The sequence below is a fragment of the Sinohyriopsis cumingii genome, chromosome 3 (genome assembly GCF_028554795.1).
Source record: "Sinohyriopsis cumingii isolate HCF-2022 chromosome 3, ASM2855479v2, whole genome shotgun sequence".
Taxonomy (NCBI): domain Eukaryota; kingdom Metazoa; phylum Mollusca; class Bivalvia; order Unionida; family Unionidae; genus Sinohyriopsis; species Sinohyriopsis cumingii.
Window position 1 is genome coordinate 28669159 of NC_142963.1, and position 25182 is coordinate 28694340.

Genomic DNA, 25182 nt, shown 5'->3' on the forward strand with positions numbered 1-25182 from the left:
ATGATAACATAAATTTTCCACAATAGATTTTATGTTAACTTAGTACACGAGTTTCCTTTTGCCCATGGTAGAACCTTATTGCTCTTTAGGTCACTACTGCCAAAGTTAAGGTCACTGTTGCTAAAAGTAGATTTTGCATTTGCATTTTTTTCTCCAGATGATGACTGGAGTTCGAGATAATACAGTTGCATTGAATTTTGTACACATATTTCCCTTTAAGAACCCTATTGATTGGATCATCTTCAAGGTTGAAGTAACTGTTGCAAAAGATATATTTGGTCATTGTTTTTTATTTTCTGATAGCAACACCAGACATTGGTTCAGTATGTTGAACATATGTTCTCCTCAATCAAGGAAAGCACCCTATAGATTTAGGTGTATAACTTCTTGGTCGGAGTAACAATTACTAAAAAAAATGATTTGACCATTGCATTTTAACTGAACCAGAACTTAGGTTTGCTTGAATTAATTCAATGAAACTGAGTACATGGATTATAATCATTTTACCAAAAATAGATCCCTTTTGCTTTTGGAGTCAGTGGCTTGAAGTTCAAGGTTATTGTTAGTAAAATAAATTTTGCCCTTGTATTTTGTTTCTGGGCAGTAGCTGAACTTGTCTACAGCTGATTTCAAGGAAATTTGGTACATTGATTTTCCTTTGGCCAGAGATGGAACCCTCTGGATTTCAGAGTTGATAGTGTGAAGGTCAAAGTAACATTTTGCTAAGAGTTGATTTGGTCTTTGCATTTCATATCTGGACAAAGACTAAGTTGGTTGGTTGACTATCTTATGCTATTTGTCAAATATGACCAATTTCAACCAAATAGCTGAAGTTAACTTAACATGACTGTCTTTCAACCCATGGTACCAGCCTCATTGTTATTAACATTTGCCTGTTAGATCAGTGTTATGTCAGGTAAGTGATGTCAGGCCCACCTGGGCCTCTTGTTTCTCAGCTTCCACTTTCATATCATGATTATGTTTTTAGACTCATCTCCTGACTTAAAATGTCATGTCTGATGTATATATACTAAATGGGAATTCCCTGTATCAATTAACATTTATATTTGTAGTGGCCATTTGGGTATTTCATCGTTAGCATGCAGGTCAAAAGCACGCACTGACAAAGCGCACAAGACAAAAGCATACAAGACATAAATTATAAAAGTTATTATGTCAAATAAATAAGCAAATACTCGCTATTTAAAAAATGTTTAATATTTTATGATAGTGAATAGCAGAGTAAATAGTGTCTGTGCAACTTTAAAAGTACCATTAATAAACCAGTGATCATTTTGCTATAGAAGGGTAAGATCTTCAGTTGTTCCAAATATCAGAATGTGAGCATCATCATTCGCACCCGAATCCCACAGAAGAAAATTAGTGTCTCTTGTAGATCTTTGCAGAGATTATAGAATGGCAATATCGCTTAATGAAGTTATGTTGGTCTATGGAAGATAGTTTTTCTTTCTATGTCATTCATTCACTCTCTGTGAAGCCGTATACGATGGCAACATACTCGCTGTCTGCAACAAAAATCCAAGAGAGCTTTGCTGAATTTTTTGACTTGGTCTCTAGATGCTGGTCATTGCTCTTTGACAGATCTCTGCTAGTCTTTGCTTTGTTGCTCTCCGGATCTGGAGCATGGTTATGCTCAGAAAGCACAGTGCTTGTGTCCACAGCAATAACCATAATTCGCTCTTTACAATCACATTTACAGCATCTCCACGATGCACTGCCGTCCGCATTTACTCCGTCTTTTCTGTTTTGATATCTATCAGTTATGATATGTTCTTTCTCCTTCTGCAAGTCAGTCTTTTCCATGGTTAGATATAATTTTAAACTTTTGGGTTAGATTTTTAAATTTTTACGAAACGAATTTGGTATTAATAGTTTTCTAGGCTTATACTGCATAAATACACACCTTGATGTCTGCTCAATGAAAAAAGTGATTGAAACCAGTACTTTATTTCTACTCAGTATTAAGAGTGTACAGACTTTGATGTCTGCTCACTGGAAACAATGATTCAAACTATTACTTTATTTCTACTCAATATTAAGAGTGTACACACTTTGATGTCTGCTCGCTGATACAGTGATTCAAACTATTAGTTTATTTCATTCAAAATGAGACATTTATCAATCAGTCATAATAAGATTACAGGCTTATAGTTTACGCTGCATGCTTATGATGGCGTGCATTTGACAGGCATATTTCACTGCGCACTTTTGACCTGTGTGCTTTTGACCTGCTCACTTATGACAGGGTGCCCTGTTAAAGGTCAAAAGACAAGAATGGCATGCAGATTAACACTGTATGTTAATTTTGTTTTACAGTTTAAAGAATTCTCAGTCCTTGTTTTGCAGTTTTTTTAATAGATAATTTTTGTGTTGTTTTTCTTTTTTCTTGAGACATTATTGTCAATTTGTTTCTTTCAAAACCTTATGTATTTTTTTTATCTGTGGAGGAATTCAACATAATGGATTGTATCTATTGCATCTTCCAACCACATTTGGTTGGTCATGTATTTCTCTCAATGTATCACTTAGAAAAATACATCTTTTATGTGCTTTTGTTTTTATGTAAGCATATTTCTGCTTTAGATGGTATTGGATGTTTATCCGATTTCCATTTTAGTGTACATAAAATATTCATAGTTAAAACATTCATGCATGTTAAAATATTCATTGTCATGTAGAAATTCCACTACAAGGGGTATTTTAACAATTCTGTATTTAGGGTGCTGTACAACAAAGTTCTTTATTAGTGAACAGTATATCAGTACATTGCCTCAAAGTAATTCCCATGATGCATCTCTTCACACTTTCTCAATCTGATTATCAAATTGTTATAATCCTCTATGTATTCACCATTTTTTATGTTTTGCATACACTTCAGCTGCATCACAGCTTTCACATTGTCTGCCCTTCATTAAATCTCTGATAATGAAATCAGTTAAAATCAGTTGCTGCTAAAACAAGGCCCTAATGGAGGACATGGCAGAGTTTTGGATGCTGTGCTCCAACAGGAAGACGGCCATGATGGCAGATTTTATGCTCCATTGCATTGTCAAAGAGTAAATGGATATTTCAGGTTATTGTTGTGCATATGGATGACTTGTGAGGCATTAAAACAATCACTGGCACTTGCAGAGTCAGGCACAAGTACCTTGATGACTGGGCCTTTTGCATGGAAAAATAATGGGTTAAATTGTGTTGACTTTCCAACTTCATAAAGCAGTTTGTAGTCTGCTTGTTTTCTCCAACTCAGAAACATTTGCTCTTGAGTTGGAATCAGAAAAGTAAATCCATGTTTCATCATTAGTACTAATCTCACTCAAACATGTCTGGTCATGCTTTTCATGTTTAGTGAGTAGCTGTTTGGTGATATCAGACCATATCTGTTGTTTTTTATCGTCAACAAATGGGGAACCCATCTTGCACAAACCTCTGTGAGCTTCAAATGAATTCTTTTTTAATATTAAAAAAAGCAGATGGAATAATTTAATTATCTTCCACTGCATTTCAAGCATCGTCATCAATTGTTCTCTTCACAGAAGTGACTTCTCATTCGCTCACTAGTGGCAGAGAAGTCTTCCAGAGCATAGGTCAACTTCCAAAGATTTGCCACCCACAATGAAATGAGCTGAAAATTGTACAGTATGATAAAGAATTACTTTATACAAGTAGGCCCTGATTGCTTTCTGAGAGTACCATAAGAGCACTAAGATTTCAAAGTAGCAGAATTGTTTTTGTTCTCTGAGATCATTTTCATTTACCTTTGTTATGTCACACACATACATTTGTAGGCGTCCAACATGCTACATGTACAGCTGCAGATCATTTTAAAGAATGCTATTTTGTCTGGTGCTAAATTTATTGATGTATTCAAAGAATCAAACAAGAAACCACAGACATATTCAGAACCATTCAAATAATTCGTATATACATTGAATTCTATTTGTCTGTACAATTTCTTGAATATATCAATAATATTATATAAACAGATAACTGGTATAGGTAGTTGAGGTACGTGATACAGTAATGTAAAAGTTGATACATGCTAATATTAAATAAGTGGACCTTGTGCATAACCTAATCCAAATTGTATCTACTGTTGAGTAATTTTACAGATTTGAGGAAATTCTCAACTTCCTCAAAGTATAAAAAGGTTGTAGAGATTTGCAAGGTTTGGTGCAAACTTGACCACAGCAGATGAAACAATAAAGCCAAATTTACATATCACTTTAAGGAAGAAAGGTTAGATATGTAATGAAACCTATGCCTAGAAATGTGAATAATTAGTTGGTTAAATGATAATAAGAGCATTCTGAACAATTAACACGTTGATGTAAATTTTTTTGTCATCTTTCCTTAGTTTTTTATGTTTTAATTTAGAAATTTACAATATTTCCTGTTCAGATTAGCAAGACTTGTTATGCAATTTTTGTGCCAGAACCTTGATGCATTTGTTTTTTTACTTCTGCTACAAACTTTTATACTTCCACAAGAATTATCTTCATTTTTTAAAAAGTTTTGTAATGTTTCACACTTCCATTATGCTTTTTGAAACAAAGGTTAACTTTCAGGTTTTATTATTGAAATGCATATTAAGTCTCATGTTGTAATTGGTGAGACATAATTGCTATGGTTAAAGTGTTATTATAGCACTAATTGATAGAATTTTTAAGGTTTTTTTGTGTGTGATTATATCCAATGTTAGTATGTTGCAGGTACAAAATTCATGTTGGCAGAAACTTATGTTTGATAAATCAATTACCAAAGGTGGAAGTTTTCTAGTCATGCCACAAAACATCGGTGTGTAAATATAATGCACACGATAAGTAAATAATTGGATTTGTATATGGAAATGCATAAATATATTTAAGCAAGTAAAGTAGAGCTGTAATTATTTGAAACATGCTTATTTTGATTTATTTGTTGAAACAAGTGGCCCTCACTTTGTATGCCCCTGCTATATCTATGAGATTGTATATGGTGTTGCCCATGTCTCTCTGTCACATTGCATCACATCATGTCCTTACTTGGTATGTCCCTGCCAGATCTGAGATGGCAATAGTGTTGCCCATCTCTGTCAGATTTTCTCACATGATGTCCTCACTTGGTATGCCCCTGCCGTATCCATGATATGGCAAATAGTGTTGACCATGTCAGTCTGACACATTGAATCACATTATCACATCAGGTCCTAATTTTGTATGCCTCTTCCATATCTGTAGTGTTGCCCAGATCCAACTATCACTTCACATCATGTCCATTGCAGATTTTGTTTATGCTCTGTACCTTTTGAAAATCTGCATGGGTTGAAGTAAAATTTGCTATGAGGCTTTACATTAAGGAGGCCTAGGTCAAGTTCAGTTTTCCTTTTTTTTTTGGAGGAAAATAATGTGGTGGAGTTATAGTCCCTGTATGACTTGAAATTGTGATCTTTTGTTTCCACTCAGCAACTTTTGAAGGATTTCAAATATTGAAACCAAATTTGGTATGAGGCTTCATATCATAAGAGCTGCTCATATTTAGTTTTCATAATTGTTTTTAGCAAAATTGTATTGGGTTATGGCCCCTAGTTGACTTAGAACTTTGCATGTTTAGTTTCAGGTAATTTTTTTAAAATGATTCTGTGGATTGTTACCAAATTTGGAATGGAAGCTTTAAAGGTCACATTTGGAGGTTTCAATTTACACTGAATAAAGTTGGAGCAGGTATCATCTCTCCCTGGTATGTGTAGATGTGATGCATTCGGGGAACATATAACTTGTGTAAGTGGAAATTACAGCATGAGTGACGTGTTAGGCTATTGAATGAATGAACTGAAATGACTGATGCTATACCTACAGTCTGTATACTGTCTGTGAATCATAGTTGCACTATGGAAAAATAAACTAAATTCACATTCTCTGGAGCAGTTATGTTTCTCTGCAAATTCTTTAAAGTTTAAATTCTTTGCATCATGATGATCAGTACATTTTGTTTTTCCCAAGTGGTGAAACTACATAAGTTTAGAAATTCACTGTATACATTATCCAAGTGACAAGGCACCCAGTAACTAACAGAACACTGACAATTTGGAAAATTGGTCCATTATTTATGTGGAGAATGGGCTTGGACTCTGATCATACAGTCAGTGAAATTTCATGAAAGGATTGCCATAAGTGAACAGGTATCAAATGTGTGGCATGATCAAAAGTAGTTAAAATGAGCAACCCGTTAACTCAGTATAGGACTTTAATTGGTACTGAGGAAGTGTCAGAATGATGGCTTGATCAAATGATTGTCAACTGGAAAAACAAAACAGGTGCTTCCTTTACAAGCTGAGGGATTGGGGTCAGATGTGCAGAAGTCGTTAAATTGCTCAAAAGAAGCACCTACAGTTGACAAAATATAGGGCTATATTTGGGTATTAAACATGTACCACATTCTTGTCTCTATGAAAAGAGTTATCAACTGGGAAAACAAAGTGGATGCTGCCTTTACAAGATGAAAACTTCTCTTCCTACATGCACTGGCAGAAAAATTTGGAAATATCACTTGGGACATAGATCTAGGTTATGAAACTGGCAAATACAAATCAGCAAAACTTTTATTGCATCAGGCATAACTTGTTTATATAGCAACACAAAATATAATTACAAATATGGGTTGTTCAGACTTTTGCACAAAAATAAAAGCAATATACTTTTTTGTAGATGCCCACAGTAAGCAACATTAACGGATCTTTCTCTTTTTGATGAGTACTGGTAAATATTTAATTTAATATTTTTAAATGATTAAAATCTCAATGTGAAGATAAGTATTGTTTAATGAATACTATAATTAAATTATGAAAACTGCATATACCATATATGTATTTCTTTATGATAATAGTGGCATGAATTGACAATATTTGATATATGCTGCAAACATCTAGAGTTTCCAATATCTACTGAAGGTGTGTGTCACCTTAAGTCTGTTTGATTGAGGAAGGAACTAGAAGTCTGGCATCTCTTCCTTCTTGTCAAGATCTGTTGATTCTTTAGCATAATGGTAGTGGGTGGAATGCAATCTGAAGGAGCCAACACACCATAAATATCCTCAATGATGGCTTGAAAGCTAAACTTCAGTCCATTCCATGGTTGGATCTGAGTATAATGTGAAGAAAGGTGGATTTGAAGGAGTTTCATCCCACTCATTCTGTATTGAGGCCCAATCAGGGTCTGTTTGCAGCTCTGGAGAAGACATACCAGGTGGCATGAATATTCTATTCCATCCTTATGAATAAAAGTCACTAGCTCTCCCTTGTGAACAAGCAGTGAACATATGGCACTGCTGGCTGGTTTGCTCAGCGAATGGTTGGCCTGGAAGCTGGCAGTATAGAAAACAATCTGGTTATCACTGGTACTTGCCACTCTGAGGTTCTAGCTGAAATCTTTGTCATAGAAAAGGCATGTTGCCCACAATATGATTAGATACATAGATCTGTCACTAAGATCCCCGTAAATCATAGTTGGCTAAAAATGAAACAAAAAACATGTTGGAACAACTTGATGGCTGGACAGCCAGCATACATGCCAACTCCTGACAAGGAAAAAGTGTAATCCAAGTGGGCAAAATGAGTAATCTGAGCAGAAAAAGAGTAATCCACATATAACATAATAAAACTCAATGAGCATATGTACAAAATGATTTATTTATCCCTCTGGACTTTTTACATCAATTACTGCTTCGTTTTTTTAAAAAAAAATTTATTATGTTATAGGTGTTGTCTAATGTTGTAAAGTGCTTAGAGCTTCTAAAGATTAGGCGCTATACAAAGTCCTCATTATTATTATTATTATTATGTAACACTTTGAGCTTTAAAAAGCAACAGTCTCTCATATTGCATTTCAAAACACTTTGTACCAGATTATGAATGTTTTGCACACCAGTAGAGAACCAAGTGCTGGGTTACAGAGCCTGGATCTGAATTCAGTTTTATTTTTGTTAACAATACTGAACAATCTCTCACAGGCAGCATTAGAATGGTAAAGAACCAATATTCTTTTCATAACCTGACAAAGAGGAAATATATATCTTCCAGTTATTGGATCTTTTAGCTGGGAAATAAGGTGCCATTGCACATCAACTGTCTGCATGAAGTACATTGTCAGGTTGAATGCCAACTTGATACTTCAGGGGTTCTCCTTCTAACTTATCAGCAGCTTTCCTGCAGCAAGGTGCATCATATGTACACTGATGGAGACATTTTCCAAAATATAGATTGCAACTCCTTTTGGAATTCCAGTCATCACTGATGCATTATCAGCTGAAAACCCCATAAATTCTGCCAACTTACATTTATTCAAAGCATTATCAAGCAAATAAAAAATGTTTTCTCCAGTGGAATCTACTGTTACTTCTGGTAAGGGGCTGTCCATTTAATATGTACACATGGAGGTGGGAGTAACCCAAATGCATATGCTTGTGTATGGGGAGGTCTATTGATAATGTACGTACACGTAGGAAATGGGGGGGGGTACCTCGATAATAATTTGTCTAAAATGTAACCTCTTTGACTGGGTTCATTTGGTGTTTGAATTTTAGTGGACACTAGACAAACTGTTTAAGTTCTGCAGCTTATTTCTTTGATGCAGCCAGACATTCAATGTCAGTGGACCATCATTTTTATTAAACATTTTATTATTAATCCTTTATGGTTTCTGTGTGTATTAAATATAGGCCATTCTATAGAATTAGGTGTGTGCGTCAAACGTATGTATGCAGGTGGGGAGTGTAGAAAAGTATGCATGTGTACAGGGAAGATGGGAGGGATCAAGCTTTGCCAATTTTTGCGTACGTACTAAATGGATGGCCCCAAATGAAAGAAGAGCACTCTGACTTTGCTGTTTTTGGTGTCAAAGTCGCTTGCACAGACTGGGTACAACTTTTTTTCATCATAATCACTGCTCCTGTCTGTTGCAATACTAAATAGCCCAATTTTCATGGCTTCTGTAATTTTAAGCAAATTATCTTCTGCTAAACACCTAGCAATATTAGATGATTTTGTTCTTGCAGATGTATATTTTCTCCAATTTTGGAATCAGGAAACATCCATTTGAACAAAGGACCAATGTAGTCTTCTACTGCTAGGGGTAGTCCGTGTTCTGTTAAATAACGCCTCTCCATTTAATAGTTCTACTATAAAAAAAGAAGTTACAAGTTACCTTAGTATTGGAGTTAGTAAAATGAGCTAATTCAAGGTTTCTTTGTTTTACCATCATGACCAATATTAAAATCCTTTCCACACAGCCTGTAGTGGGCATGAAGCTGTCCTAGAATGGAATGCTGTATTGTGTAATTCATGTATTCATCTTTGAATTGGTTTTTCATCTTTTTCTAATCCATCTATGAAATTATTTGAAAAACATTTTTGCTCTAATACACGCATCTACTAGAACATATCTGACTTGACTTTTAGTGCCAAATACCTACAGACTGGTTCTGTATCAGATATAAATTAGAACAAAGAATCTGCAAGCAAAGATGCAAAGATTAAAAATTAAAAAACCAGCCTGTTATCTCCTAACTAAGCCATACAGCTGCTATAAATATAAACCGAGGTCAAAAGTGTGAAAGTAAAACCAGCATGTTTCTTAGAAACAGGGCAGCTGCTATAAATAGAACATAATACTGTTAGGAAAGTGCTTGCAAGGCTACAGACAAGCGTACTTTTATGTCTTAGTTACGTAGAAGCAGTGTTTTCTAAAATATGGCATGAAAGATTAATGGGATGTTAATAAAAATAAGAAAACAAATTATTAATTTTTTTGGAAGGGGAACATAACAAAAACGTGTAATCCGAATATATTTACACATAAGGCGTAATTTAGTGAGAGAAAAAAGCATAATGATTATGCCAAAAGCATAATGGTTGGCATGTATGGGCCGGCAACAGAGCGGTTTATTATGCATTGGAACCAATTGATCTGGTACAAACCCAGTGCATCTTGACTTATAGACCCGGAGACTGCTTGGACATGCAGTTCTTATGCTCACTGGGATACCTAAAATTAGGAAACACTCCCCCAATGAATTGGAAATGCAAACAATGACATTGTTGGGTGGGATGTCTTCACAAACTGTCTCCTATGCTGGACATTCAGTGACATGTAAAGTTGGTGACGGCCAGTAAAAGTGCAGTGGCATAAGGAGGTGGAACCAGTTTATCTAGTATTAACCCCATGCACCCTGACTTACAGGCCCTAAGGCCATGCTCGGACAAGCGGGGGTACTTAAGCCTACTGGGCTGTCTAAAATGAGTATCACCAACAACAAACTGTAGGTTGTCTTCTTTGACTTATTTAATCTTTCCTTCCCTTCAGTGCCGAATGGGCTATTGCTTTGAACGTGCATTTCATGCGTTTAGTAAACATTTCTCTTGAAATGACTCGAGAAGTGTGTGTGTGTGTGATTTGGATTTATAATGTAGCTTTAACAATTTTCAGTCATATTGCTACAGTGTCTGCAGTGTGGCAGTTTATAGTGATATACCTGTATAACAATGGGGCATCAGGCTGCAGGCATGTGGTATCATGCCCCACCCAGTTGCATTGTCCTGACACCCTACCAATCCTGAAACTAACCTCTTAATGCTGAGTACCAAGCAAGGCAACTGTTAGGAGCATTTTTATGTCTTTGATATGACTCGGCCAGGGACCTGAACCCACGACCTCACGTATCTGAGGTGGATGCTCCAACTATTTAGGCCACCGAAGCAGTCTCAAGAAGAGAAAATAAGCATAGATTAGCAGATCAGTTTGTGACGAACTAGCTAATACAGTAGCCCAGACTTCCTTTGATCACGTATTACAGACTCTGCATATCATAGACGGTGTATACTTAGTATAAACAAGAATCATTGTCGACTTCGATGCTCTGAAGTTGCATATATAGCTCTTAGATGACATTCTGCTGAAATGACACAAGGAGAGAAAATAAAGCCTAAATTAGTAATGTCATGTTACTCACTAATATAAATATATTCCCCACTGACACTTATAGACTATTTTTTCAGCATGTGCATTTCAAGTATTTAGTTGGCTGTTCTACTGAAAGTACACACGAAGAGACAAACAAAGAATAAATGAGCAATGCAGCATGTAAATAACTCGCTAAAACCAACTTCATTACAAATGGAGCAAGCTAACAACGATGAAAGTCGTAAAGGTGACAAAATTGAAAGCATACAACCTGCAGCAGAATGATTAATCCACACAATAGATCCAAATGGAATGTTGGATGGTTCAGTTAGAACACAAAAATGGCTTGGATTATCGTAGGATAAACTGAATGATGTTGATCAGTACAGTAGTGAAGTTGAAAACAAGACACACCTAGCTGTGCCAAGGGGAGGTAATGGGCAAGAGTCATTGCCTCTGTCTATTGAAAACAGGAAAAGAGGAGTTTCAAGCACTGAAAGGTACCTGCACTGAAAAGAGCTATAACTGGGTGTGCAAATACAGTAGAGGCAGACACTTTGCACTGAAATGAGGTTTTGGTGGCTGTATGTGTATGTGTGTATAGGGGTTAACTCTGGAATATAAGCAACAATTAAACCTGGTACATTTATGTATCTCTACTATAAAATGTTTCACATACGACAGCGAGACTATCTCCAAGGTTCAAGGTCACAAATCAAAATACTTCATCATCTGTTCACTTAGGAGGGACAAACAAATATATATGCATGTCAAGATTATATAGAAAAGTCACAGGAGCAATCATGGGGTACTGTGAAAATAAGTAGACTTATTTGCTCATAAAATGATTATCATTTATTGACTACAGACACATAGAAATAATATTCATAATTAGATCAAAATAAAATGTACCTTGCAAAAGAAAAATTTCCAAACTTAACAGACATAAAGCCACCTACGTTTTGTCCAACACACATAAAATGTACAAGTTTCTTCCATATATATACTATCATTCACAACCGCCATGCACCACATACACAACTGCAAATCTAAGCACAAAAAAAAAACATCAATATATTACACATGGTTTCTGTGAGCAATGTAAGGCAAAATTAACTTTTTACAATGAAATAATTTTCTCAGGCAAAGGTCTGTAAATAAGCAAATAGTCTTTATTTCACTGTAATCTAGAAATCAAAATCTTGTATCCCTGTTTCAAGGCTCATCGCAAGCAGTATTAAATGTTGAAATTTGTCAGATACATTTATGCAATGGCTTTTCTTAAATGGTTAAAAACTAATGCTTAATCAATTCCTGTCCTATAAAATAAATTTAAAGCAGAGTCAACCATGTGTCATAAATGAAAACATTCATGCTTAGGAAATAAGTTAATGTGACCCATTTTACTGCTAGTAGCAACTACCAGTCTGGAACCGGGATTTTGAGGTGAACACTTGCACAAGGACCATGTGCTATGAAGAAAGTTTTCAAGCCATTCATGGGTATGTATTTAAGTTAAGCCAGTGATCAGCTCATTTGCTGATTCTAATGTTTTCAACAATAATGAAGAAACCTTGAGAAGGCAAATAAGACGTGAGTTCTGTAGGACTAAATATACAGATCATATTCTAATGAGAAAGACTATGCAAAGACAAGCTGTGTCTACATTTGTCGGATGATGTAAATGATATTTATATTGATGCACAAAGTACATGTTTGCATCTTTCAGCTGATACACACTTGCTGAGGGTATCTATATCCCTGCACATGTAAATTCTGTTATGCTAAATTGTTATTTGTGTCCTAGCATTGTGAAATGACAAAAAAAATACAATCAAACAACAAAACCACCTCAACACATTTAAAATGCTTTCTAAATAAATTGTTCTACTTATTATGCAGCCAAACTCAATGAAATTAAAAAAAAATTTTTAATGCAGTGTACATTAAGACAAACCCCAAAATGCATAAAATAGGTTCATGAACATTCCTTGACAGAATTCATGTTACCTTGACATTTCAATTAATATCGGATTGTAAAACCAAATTTCATTTGTCTGAACAAGTGTTTAAGTTCACAGAGAACAATGGTAGCGAGATCCATTAAAAAAACCCAATGCAGATTTCTTCTCAATTGACATAATGGGTTTTCCAAGCATTTACAAATTTTCTAAAATTTCTGTGAATATCATGGTTGCATCAAACCACACGACTGAAGATACAACAAATGGTGTTCTTTGTTTCGAAAAAACAGACTCCATGTACATCCACAAATGCAAACATCCACAAAAATGTCTTTTATTCTGTAATAAAATCTTAAGGAAAAAAAAGTATAAAAAAAAATAAATGAATCAGCAGTATATACATTATGAGAGACAGAGAGAGAGTGAGTGATTTTTAAGTTCACCCCTAAACAACAGAAAAGATCCATTCAATCATAACTGTGTATAACCTGTCCATAAGTGCAGATCTAATTAATGTAACTGAAGAATAATCAGAGAATAATTATCAATTTTAGGTGTACAATGCTGCGACAGAACAATACCATAAAATGTGTTACTGGATGCATTAAATTGCAAACAATTCAGACCCATATCTGCTGTTGCATAATGTGCTAATATCATGGTCTATTTTGTTTAACTGATTAGTCCTAACAAACAGTCAAGACCCAGATCTGTCAGCACATTACATGATGGCAGATCTAGGTCTATGTTGTTTGTGTAACTGATTAGTTCTAACAAACAGCAAAGACCCATATATGTCTACACATTACATGATGGCAGATCTAGGTCTATGTTGTTTGTGTAACTGATTAGTTCTAACAAACAGCAAAGACCCATATATGTCTACACATTACATGATGGCAGATCTAGGTCTATGTTGTTTGTGTAACTGATTAGTTCTAACAAACAGCAAAGACCCATATATGTCTACACATTACATGATGGTAGATGTGGGTCTATGACCTCTGCAGTTAAGTGCAACTTGTATTCAGGTATCTACCATATTTTCTTCAAGTACTCAGCAACAATTATATACTTTATGGTCTCTATGGTAAACGCCATGTCCAAGAGTTAACAGAAGGATCTTGAAGTCCAAATACAGTTACCAAGTTAAAATTGGTGAATATTTTCAGACAGCTGCTTAATTCAAACTTAAGCATGTTAAAGAACCATGCGGTGATTACGCACAAAAAGTTATAGTTCTTTTCATTTCAAATGAGAGATTCCATTAAGGAAATTGTGGACAATTATTCACACACTACGTATCAAATCAACACATTAACAAAGAAGTATTGCTAATGATCTTTCATTATTAGTACATGGACACACAATATAATAATATGCATATAGTATTGTGTAACGGTAACAGTAATGAACTGCTGACATGGAGTTTGTATAAGTTCCAAACATGACCATGATTCACCAATCATATATATGTACATACACTCACCCCCATTTACATTATATATGGTTAAAATATAACTTTATCACCACACATATTATTGCATCACATGATTAACCTAACTAAATATACTTGGATTAGCTTTTTAAAGATATTTAGTTTCAGAACAATAGGTGAAGTACCTTCCTAACAGTGAGAGATTCTAGACCCAATATGCTGTATTGTATTTTATGCATTACATTATGGTATCTAATAAATCTTAAAGACAAAAAGTAGCTGCAAGTAAAGATAAAACATCAAGCATAATGCCAACAATGTAACAAAACCAGTTATCCATTCAAAAATAGAATCATAATTACTGTTGCATGATTAATATGGATCAAACAGATCAAAGCATAATTTCTTTTTTAAAAAGCATCTCACTAATACTATTTGATACAAACAAGGTGAATTTATCTTTCAATGCTTCATCAGACTGCAGTAAAAGATTTAGTTGGCTATCAAGCCCAAAGTTGATAAATCAAATATTGGACCTATACATTTAATGAGCACTCTGGTAAGCAGTCTTCAGCAAAGGGAGATAAACCTGTACAGCAAGCACATATCTAAATATGACTACAAGATTGGAAGATCAATACTATGATTATTTAACACAAACCATTGCATGCAAACACAAATAAAGGATTGTACACGAGTGCTCATTTCAAATGTATTAAATATATTTCATCTTTGTAAACCATGGTAAACAAAAGATTGAAATTATTCAATGTGTTCTATAAATTTCAATGGAAATAAGCACAAATCAAAGTGGAGTGAACTGACTGAAGGATATTCAAATGTCTCAGATATTAGGTCTCTGCCTTTGATTATATCATTATGTCTGGAGATGCACGATTTTACTAGTATACCACTGTATTTTTTCTTCACAATGAAGTACCAATGTACTTTTTCAATGTACCGGGACATTGGTAGTTAAGATCAGTATGGAATGTACAGACATTCCAGAGTAATCTTGTATCAAATTAATAATATTAATAGCATTTTTTCTTTTACCATGATAAACTAAGTCAGGAAATTAAATTTTGTTTTTCAAAACAGTTGTGTTTGTTACAAATACATTTTCTGAATATTACAAGTATAATTATATTTATGATCCTTTAATCACGTGTTTGACACTTGTCATGTATGCTAACATGGTGGCCAAATATGATGCAGTGAATTCAGGCCAAATCCAACTTTTGGAAAATTTTCATATTAAAAATGAAACGTGGTCATTTTTTATTTATATCCTAGTGTATGTTAATGTGTTAAGCATGTGTATTCCTTTGTAGGACTGAGGATCATTCTAAAATTTTCAGGACAGTAGTTGCTTTCTGAATGTGGATTACAATATTTTCCCTTGTCCACTAAATATTTTCTTGACTGTTGAGTAAGTGTGTTTTATGTTTACTGGCCCTCTCAGATAATTATCTTGCCTGGGTGTTGGCATCACATTCAGTGTTCCTGCCCATCATACCAGTAGCCTAGCTAGCAAATTGGTGGCTTCAGTGTCAAGACTTCTGTAGTGCCAGCTACAGTTTGAGCTTAATCATCCCACTTTAGATTACAGTTTTTAGATTACAACTTGCGCAACAATTAATCGCAACAATTAATAAACACATAGCAAATTCATCTATTATAAATTACTGACCACTAAAATTCTGAGTGGGGCATAAGATGCAATTTTTTGTTCTTGTGCAGAGACATTTTCTTTTATCTCAATAATATTTTTGGTAAATATGATGGATTCAATATGGTGTTACTTTGCTATAAATCAGAACAAGTTATTTACAGTTATTGATGGACAGAATAATATGTCAGGTTCCTACCCCAGAACATTAAATTTTTCGTTCCCTAATATAATTACAGTATACCATGGTATGTTCAGAAATACTCTGGTACAAAATGTTTCCTAGTACACAGCTCTAATGATGTCATTCATGATGTTCCTACATGTAACTATACCTGTTTTATATGACAACAATATGATAATGAGCTTATAAATAATAGTAGTCATGTGATAATGTTATTTATTAGTACATAATATAATCCCAACTGCAAAGAGCCATATCTCCTATCACGTATGGCATGAGCAGATCAGAATCTATACTGCTGGCATAGAATTTTGACTAGAGCATGCTACACAGGCCATTATCTGATTAAGGTACATCTGGATCTCTGCTGCTTGCAGATGGATACATGCTACACACATACTAATATTCTTTCTTTTCTTCTTGTTCTTCATTCTAGAAACAAAGGTCTTGATATATTTCTGTTTGACTGCTGAGGTGAAAATCATTGACGTTTTCCATAAGATGTTCCTCCTATATAGAACTGTAATAAATTTAAATTCTTTAATAGCATCCCTCACTTTTAGCTTTACTATATCATCTGTAATAGACAAAAAATGTTATTTTAAAAAAATAATAGAATTGTATTACAGCTATTGTGCAATAAATTACAAGGAATCTGACAAATGTTCACTCTGGACACAGTCTAAATGCATTGTATAGGTCTAAATGCTGTCAAGTCATTTACTGTTGTGGGTATCATTTTTTTTTTTTCTTTCTGAAAAATTACATTTGTAGGGTACTTAATATCATGAATCCTATTGTGTCTACTGAAGGATCATTTGTTGGATAAATACGTGGTTTTGTATCAACTGGTAAATCCATAAAAACAGGTACCCTATAACAAAAATAGAATCTGCACTATAAATTGTATATATATAGTGAATGCTTCTCAAGTGCATTACTGGATACAGATATACACACCTACTGAATAACGTGTTCTGATATTAAGAAGCAGTTAAGTCTTCAGACACTCTTTTACTAAATAATAACAATAAAGACATCCAACAATACATTATATCAACCATTAAATATACAATACTCTTTTTACCTTTACATATAAGCAGTCATTACAAGCCACATAAACCCATTTTTATCAATGATTACAAACATTTTGCACAGTAGTGATCTTCAATGTTGAGATCTCTAAAATGAGAGACTAGGCCCATCTTCTCTGAAACTTACTATGCAAGAAACTCAAGCTTGAAAAGTCAAGACATTTGGTCATTTTAGAACTTAAATTTGAATAAACACATGATATTCAGATTTTTCATACTTCTGTTTATCCTTTACATTGCCAGATTTTTATGACAAAGGTTCACTCAAAGTATCATATATGATTTTGGAATTTTGAGCTCAAGATTAAGTTTCTTGCTAAAACAGTTTAGAAAACACAGGGCCAGGCATGGAGATCATAAATCTCTATGTCTAGTCTAAGACTGAATTTTCACTAAAGCCATCAAAAGTGACATTACAAAGTAAAGTCCTTTGTGACTTGTACAGTCAAAATGTCAAGCTCAAACTAAATCTTGTAAGTTTTATAATTTCCAGACCATTATTTTGAGAAGCTAAAATAAAAATTCAACCCGTTTTGTTCCCTGTTACAATGCATGGAGCAAAAGTGATATTTACCTTGCACAATAGATAACTCTTTTGGAGAAATACGTATAATGCAACACTGTGATATCATCAGAGTGAGATGCTTCTATGCTGAATTGCAATGTCAACAGAGTGCAGTTGGTTATGTTACTAAACTCTGACTATATTTGGAAATGAAATAATGACTCAGAAAGAATTATCTCTTTCAAAAGATAGATACCTGTTTTCAATTTTTTAATACATAATCCCTCATGCTGGCATGCTTGGGGATTATTGATAATTGCAATATTTAAAGCAAGTATGTACTATTAGAAATAGATACAACTTTTTAGTCATTATACTTAAACAAAAGTGTTTGTAAAGATTATTTATTTCAGTTACAATAAAATTCAGCATGCCATCATCATCCTTTAGAATAATAAAAATACAAAATTATCAAAGATGGTGCAACTCTGTACATAATTTGACAGGTAAAATTTAAATTATCACTTAAGATAACTATGAGTGCAATCACAGTTAGCTATCATCAATAGGCATCAATCTGAAACTTCAAATGTACAGCTTAAATTTCGTCTTGCAGAAAGAAACAAAAATTCTCTGACCTTTACAAATGGAAGTATGTTTATAGAGAGCAATTTGCCATAAATATTTTCTGCAATCTGAAGACACAACATATATATATATATATATATATATATATATATATATATATATATATATATATATATATATATATATATATATATATATACATAAGTTTAATACTATTTACATTTTCTCAGACTACTAATCAGGGACCATATATATTATCCTCATTCATGAATGGAAAAAACCCCAAACTAATGTGTATTTAACCCAAATGCTGAATAAATTTAGAACTGTCTTTGATGTAGTTAGCCTTGTTAAATCAGAAAAGAAGTTAAACACTGAAAGAATTGCAAAAGATGATGGGAATTTCTTTTTCTGATCTCCCCCCCCACCCCGATGGGGCAATCAATAGTGCTCTCTTTGCAACATATTTTCCTATGATTCTTAAAATCATAGGTCTTTTCATGTACTGTTAAACTGGAACACTATGCGACTATGATGTATTCTTTAGTGCACCTTTGAAATTGAGGATAAGTGTCCAAGTGAAATATTAAAGATGCCAACCCATCAGCATGCTTATCTGGAATCCAAAACATACACTGACCATAATCTAAGCAGGTATTGCTGAATTATCACTATTTCAATTAATGGAAAAAACTGCTATATTGACTTGTCAATCTAGAATGTAGTAACTGTATACTTATTTAAGGTAAATTATGCTAGACATCTCTAATCATTTAAGCACAAATAGCTCTACACTGATGCCCATAAAAATGATAGTAAACAAAGTTGTACCCCCAAAAATGTTCTGCAATATTGTTATTTTTTTGGTATTTCTACCACCATTTTCCACCTGCAGATGTCTTATTCATCCAGTTCATTGCAGAATGCATTCTGCTTTCTTTGATGATACAATGAAGTCTGTGTACTAATCAATCAGTACGAGACAACAAAGCAGCAGTATTTCTTCTTAATGTATTGGTACAGCATTTCTTTTTTAATGCTTTATACCTTTGGCCAACTGCCACAAAACACTTCTGGTGGTGACAAGGCTGAAGATAACATTCTGCTACCAGTGTTTTAATATGTTCTGAGGGGATTTTCCATTGTTGTAATGATATCACTGTTGTGCAAATGATGTCAATGACTAGGTAAACAGGAGACAGTGATCTTACTGATATATGGCCCATGATATTAGCTTGCCAATTCTGGTAAGGTATCAGAGAAACTTGTACCTGTATTCTTATTTAAGTCCCATACTCAATAATGAATCCCAGAAACTGATGATTTTGCAGAATTTCACAATTTAAATTTAAAACACAGAATTTTTATTGAAAATTAATAATTTCAGAGATACTAGAAGAGTCAGCAGCTCTGAAATACATGTGTGGCACTAATGAACTACTCTTCTTCTAAAGGAAAACAAATCCCAAAAAACACCTAGATGACTGTAGTTTGCATAAGACAATTTTCCAAGACTTTAACATATGAATAAAGTCGTTTTTCTGAAGCTAAAGCACAATAAAGAAATTACAGAGTATACCAATCAAGTTATTGTCAAAAACGTTTTATTTCTGTTCTATTTCCACACCCAAAATGTTATTTAATGTACAGAAAGCGAGCACAAACTAGAGTTACAAATTTTCTAAACTTGGGTTACATGTAAAAGTATATCTTTTCAAAAAAGGGTTATTTATCAAAGATCAATGATACTATTTCTGCACAAGCATAAATGCAAAATCATGCCAATAATTAAAAATTGGCATAGTATACAACTCCTCCTGCCAAAAGTTATTGTAGACCTTAAGCAGATTTTTGCTGAGATAATAAAACCAAAATATGACTAACCTTTATGAATATTTCACTTCCCTGATTTCTTGGTACTTAGAACAAGCTTATTTCACTTTTCTAATGCTGACAGAATTTTGGTGTTTCCAACACAAGATTTAGTGTTGACTGTGCACACAAAATAGGAGATAAATTCTGACTGGTTTTGAGGTAAGTGAAGAAATAATGAGTGCCCAAGAGATGTGATAACTGCATGAAGTTCCAGTAAAGAAGGGAAATATTCAGAAGTTGACTGAGGTATCAGATTAGGACCATCTTTTTGTTTATAAATATCCAATTACTAAGGATAGTAATACAATGACAGCAGGTAATGTATGACTGCTATTACCAGTAAACACAGTCTGCATGATTTTGAAGCTTGTCTCAACCAGACCAATGGCAAAGCCACTTGTACAGCGTAACTAATCATTTATACAAGATGGCTGAAATAATGTGTTGTTGACATGACTGAATAATAATCTGCCATAACGATTTTATCTCTGAAACTTGTGTTGTTGACTACAGGAACCAGTCATTTTACTGGTACAGGAGACAATAAATCTTCAATCTTTGTTGACTAATGCCCAACACCTAGGTTAGCTGCCAGGCCTTTAACATTTTTACGGTAAAATTAATTAAAGCTCATTAAACACAATTAAATCCTGATAAAATATTTTTTATTACAGATAATGAAAATAGACTGAATATAAACTAAAACTTCTTTGAAAAGACACTTCACATAGTATTTGTCTTCTGGATACATGTTACACAACCAATATTCTCATAGAAATGAAGAAATTCAGCATCAAGAAGATTGATTACTGTCATTCTATGACAAAATTCACATAAATATGAAGCAAAAGTTCTTTATTTGAACATAAAATTATAGGAAAAAATAATTTATCCCTACAATTACTTTGCAGTAATGTGCTTTATTTTATGAATTTAGCTCAGAATACCATAAACTGACTTATAAATCAAACCCAACTGCAAACCAAACCAGAGACACAAATCTACAACTGCATAATGCACCAGTCCAGCAGATTTGGGTTTATGCAGTTTGATAGAAGTAATTAGTACAAAAAACACAGACACTGATCTAATAGTGCATTAAGTGACAGCAGATTGGGGTTTATATTTGCAGTTGGACTTTACTAATAAGCATGGAAAACGGTAATGGTATAAATGAATATATCAGATATAATTCATTTTATTTTATCTATCAATGAATCTTTTGAATAGGACAAATATTCATTTTCAATCCATAAAAAATCATACAGATCAATAAATTTCATTGAAAGTAAAATTCTTCGTTGCCAAAAAAGTTATCCACTGCAATAATTTAGACTGAATGCTCTTTTCAAGATTATTGATAACGACAGAAGAAAACTGTGAACAACAAATTTTTTATGTCTGTGGAGTTAGTTGTGAAAAAATGTGCTTGATGATAAAAATGTTAATAAATTACATTATGCAGTTGCACATTGATCTGGTTGAGCATTGACTGGCAAGTACAAGCTTTGTTGGTATATCTGACCTAACCCAAAACCAAAACAATAATAAAAATATTATACATGTTTACAAACCAGGACCACATTGTAAATCAGGTCTTTGAAATTGTAGACAACAACACAGTATCTTGATCCTTTTAAAAAAGTGTGCACGGATCATACCAGACTAAATCTCAAGACTGCACATATGGTCAGAGTTGTCTGACCAAAGTGACATAGTCTTTTACAAAAGTATTTGCACACTGCATTATAATATTTAGTGAACTGGTCAGATCTTTCATTTTGGTGAGGGGTCTGTAGTTCTGCACTGCAGACATTACAGACAGACATTACAGACATGTCTGGTGTTTGACGTGTAAAAATATTGCATCAAGTGTAATCATGGCTGAACACCAGCTAGCCTAAACTTTCCTCAGTTATCTACAATGATTCTGGGTGGCATTTTCAGATCCTACACTATCCATGGCTGGTGTGTCGTTGTTTGCACCATCTGGAACTGAAATAAAAGAAAGACAATGAATGTACCAAACCAATAATGTTGGTGATGTTGCATTAGCAGGTAACATTCTTCCTAGAGAGTCTGCATAAGGTGTTGCAAGTAAAAGGTTACTATATGGCTGTTATTTAATTCTTTATTCATGACAGAACAATCTGAACTGGCAGAAGAAAAAGTTTACACATAAAGGTATATTTTTTTCAATAAAACTACCCAAATATTGCATACAATTAAGAATAAATGACCATTCCAGAGTAAAAAAAAAATATTTCAAGATGACTGCCATGGTAGCTGAACTGGAAGTCTGAGCAGCACCATCTTCATTTAAGACCAAGTATATCTTGGAATGAATGTGAGAGTAGCTTTATAGTATAGGAGCAGTAGGGTTAACAAACATTTGTTAACGGACCATCCCATAAGCTCTACTGGTCTATGACCAGTAGAGTATAAATCTGAAAACAATGCTGTAAAAGCCTGAAAATCTTATTCAAATAAAGTACATCTGCATGCAAACATGCCTACTAAATTTTATTTGTCTTTCTCCATTAGTGTTGGCTTATATGTGCTACAGTCACAAAGGGTCATGTCTTTGTTTAAAAAATGTGCTATGCATGTAAAAATCTAATCAGGTCATCAACATATTCCCTTCATAAACTGTGCACATTTTCATGACTGCATCATATAGTTTTGTGTGATGGTGCTGAAAGAGACACACAACTGATACTGAAATGGCTTAAATCACAGAGGGCCATACCTTCATTAATAGGAAGGCTATAGGTGTACAAATCTAATCAGATCTGGGAATTGACAAGTTACAACTGTGATCCAAGTTGTTGAAAATTTGTAAACACTATTACCTATTCATTAGTTTGTTGAAACTGATAGAACTAAAAAACTTTAATCAAAACTGAACTACTGTTGATGTACCCTTCCCCCTGCTGATATGATGTACCCTTTCCCCTGTTATATGATTCATGTCTATGTCTTACCTTTGACAACACAGGTTTGAGAGAAATAAAAGATTTGTATGCTGATATATACCATACCTATAATATTGTCCATTTTGGTTTCAATATCACATACATTTACATTTATTCTTACCTGCATGGCTTTGCATAGATGCCTTTTGCTTTCCTCTACTTTCATACTCCATCACTTCTTCATAAATCAATCCTGAAAAAGTGAACAACTGTCAGACTATCTATTCTATGTACACATGCTTTAATATATGTAAATGCGGGTCTTTCATTCCAATAGTTTATTATGAATATAAAAAAACACGTTAAGTGCAACCGCCCATACAGTCAAATTCCATGAGTAACTACTCATATCCGACCTGGGCTGGATTTTACAGCCTCCCTTATAGTCACATTCCCCCGAGTAACTGCTCATATCCAACCAGGGCTGGATTTTACAATCTCCCATACAGTCTAATTCCTTGAGTAACTACTCATATCTGACCAGGGCTGGATTTTACAGCCACCCTTACAATCACATTCCTTGAGTAACTGCTCATATCTGACCAGGGCTGGATTTTACAGCCACCCTTACAATCACATTCCTTGAGTAACTGCTCATATCTGACCAGGGTTGGATTTTACAGCCTCCCATAAAGCCACATTCCTTGAGTAACTACTCTTATCTGACCAGGGTTGGATTTTGTACCCTCTTCATTTTATCAAGATACGTAACTAATCTGCAACAAACACCTCCCTAACCTACCCATGGTAAAAATTTACCCAGGCCAATAGTTGCCACTAAAGAGATGTACTATTTGCAAAAAAAACGTTATGACAATATTATTTGATGAACTTTGTGTCTGAGCAAACTCGAAAGAAGTGAACCACACAAGAAGAAGCCAGAATGGGCTGGGTATTGCTCAGTTGCTTGGAAGGGTAAATAAGGCATGTGACTTGAGTTAAGACACCAATACTGTGTTGACAATTTCCATGATATTCTTCAGCAATAACAAGATTTTCAAATTAGCTACTGTGGTACACATACTGGATGTCAGCCTGGCACCATTTAATTTAGGACAAAGTAGAAATCATTATAAGTCTTTTGTTTAAAACCCTATGTCATAATGATCATCCATTCATGGGCAGCTGTGACAACAATATTTTTAAAATTCAGTTGTCATGGGACCCATATTAGATATGTGACTGACACCATTTTCACTTAGGACCAACAAGATAACATAAGAAGTCTATTGGTGGAAACCTGATGTTAATATAGGCATTCATTTGAAGTGTAGAGATATTTTCAAGATATGACTTTCCATTCAGTAGGAGCGGCAATAGATTTTTAAGATGGCTGCTGTGGTGGCCAATTTGGATGTCAGATTAAAACCATTTTTATTTAAGACAAACTAGACTTCAAAAGAAGTCTTCTCGTGAAAACCCGATGACAATGTGACTTTCTGTTCAAGTAGAGGTGTCATAACAAGATGTTCATGATGGCTGCCATAGTTGCAATATTGGACATCTGATAGGCATCATTTTCCTTTAAGACCAACTAGACATCTGTGAAAATCTCATGGTGATATGATCATACTGTAATACCTAACTCAGCACACCAAAATGTTATTAAAAACTACATTTCTTCTTCCGTTCCTGAACGCATGCCACCCACCCACCATTGTTTAGACCACCATCTGCATCTCTTATAAATGTGTACTCTGTGTTTTATACTAAATGTGAGTATAAAACCTTGCTATTGTCCTCGGAATGTCATGCTGTTGTCATGAGTATTAATGAATTTGTCAAGAAATTCACTTAAAGACATAACAATTCTACAAGCCCTGTGATATCAAAATTAAGTGGAAAGAAGTTCGCATAATAGTAGTCATTGTGCCATATTTATTTTTATGTTAGACCATGTGAGTGTCGTGGTGGAATTTCACATAAATGGTT

The 25182-nt window shown here is 34.1% G+C and overlaps 1 protein-coding gene across 2 annotated transcripts in view; it reads right to left on the bottom strand.

The window, feature by feature from the left end:
* Positions 1–11795: 11795 nt before the first annotated feature.
* The window catches only part of LOC149802602 (stress-activated protein kinase JNK-like), a 100236-nt gene continuing 86849 nt past the window's right edge, over positions 11796–25182 (bottom strand). For both annotated transcript variants that reach the window (XM_089951883.1, XM_089951882.1), the window contains 2 exons: positions 23372–23443; positions 11796–22270 (listed from right to left, as the gene is read on the bottom strand). In XM_089951883.1, coding sequence (XP_089808009.1) covers positions 22191–22270; positions 23372–23443 — 152 coding nt within the window. In that variant the 3' untranslated portion in view covers positions 11796–22190. The remainder of the gene's footprint in view (positions 22271–23371; positions 23444–25182) is intronic.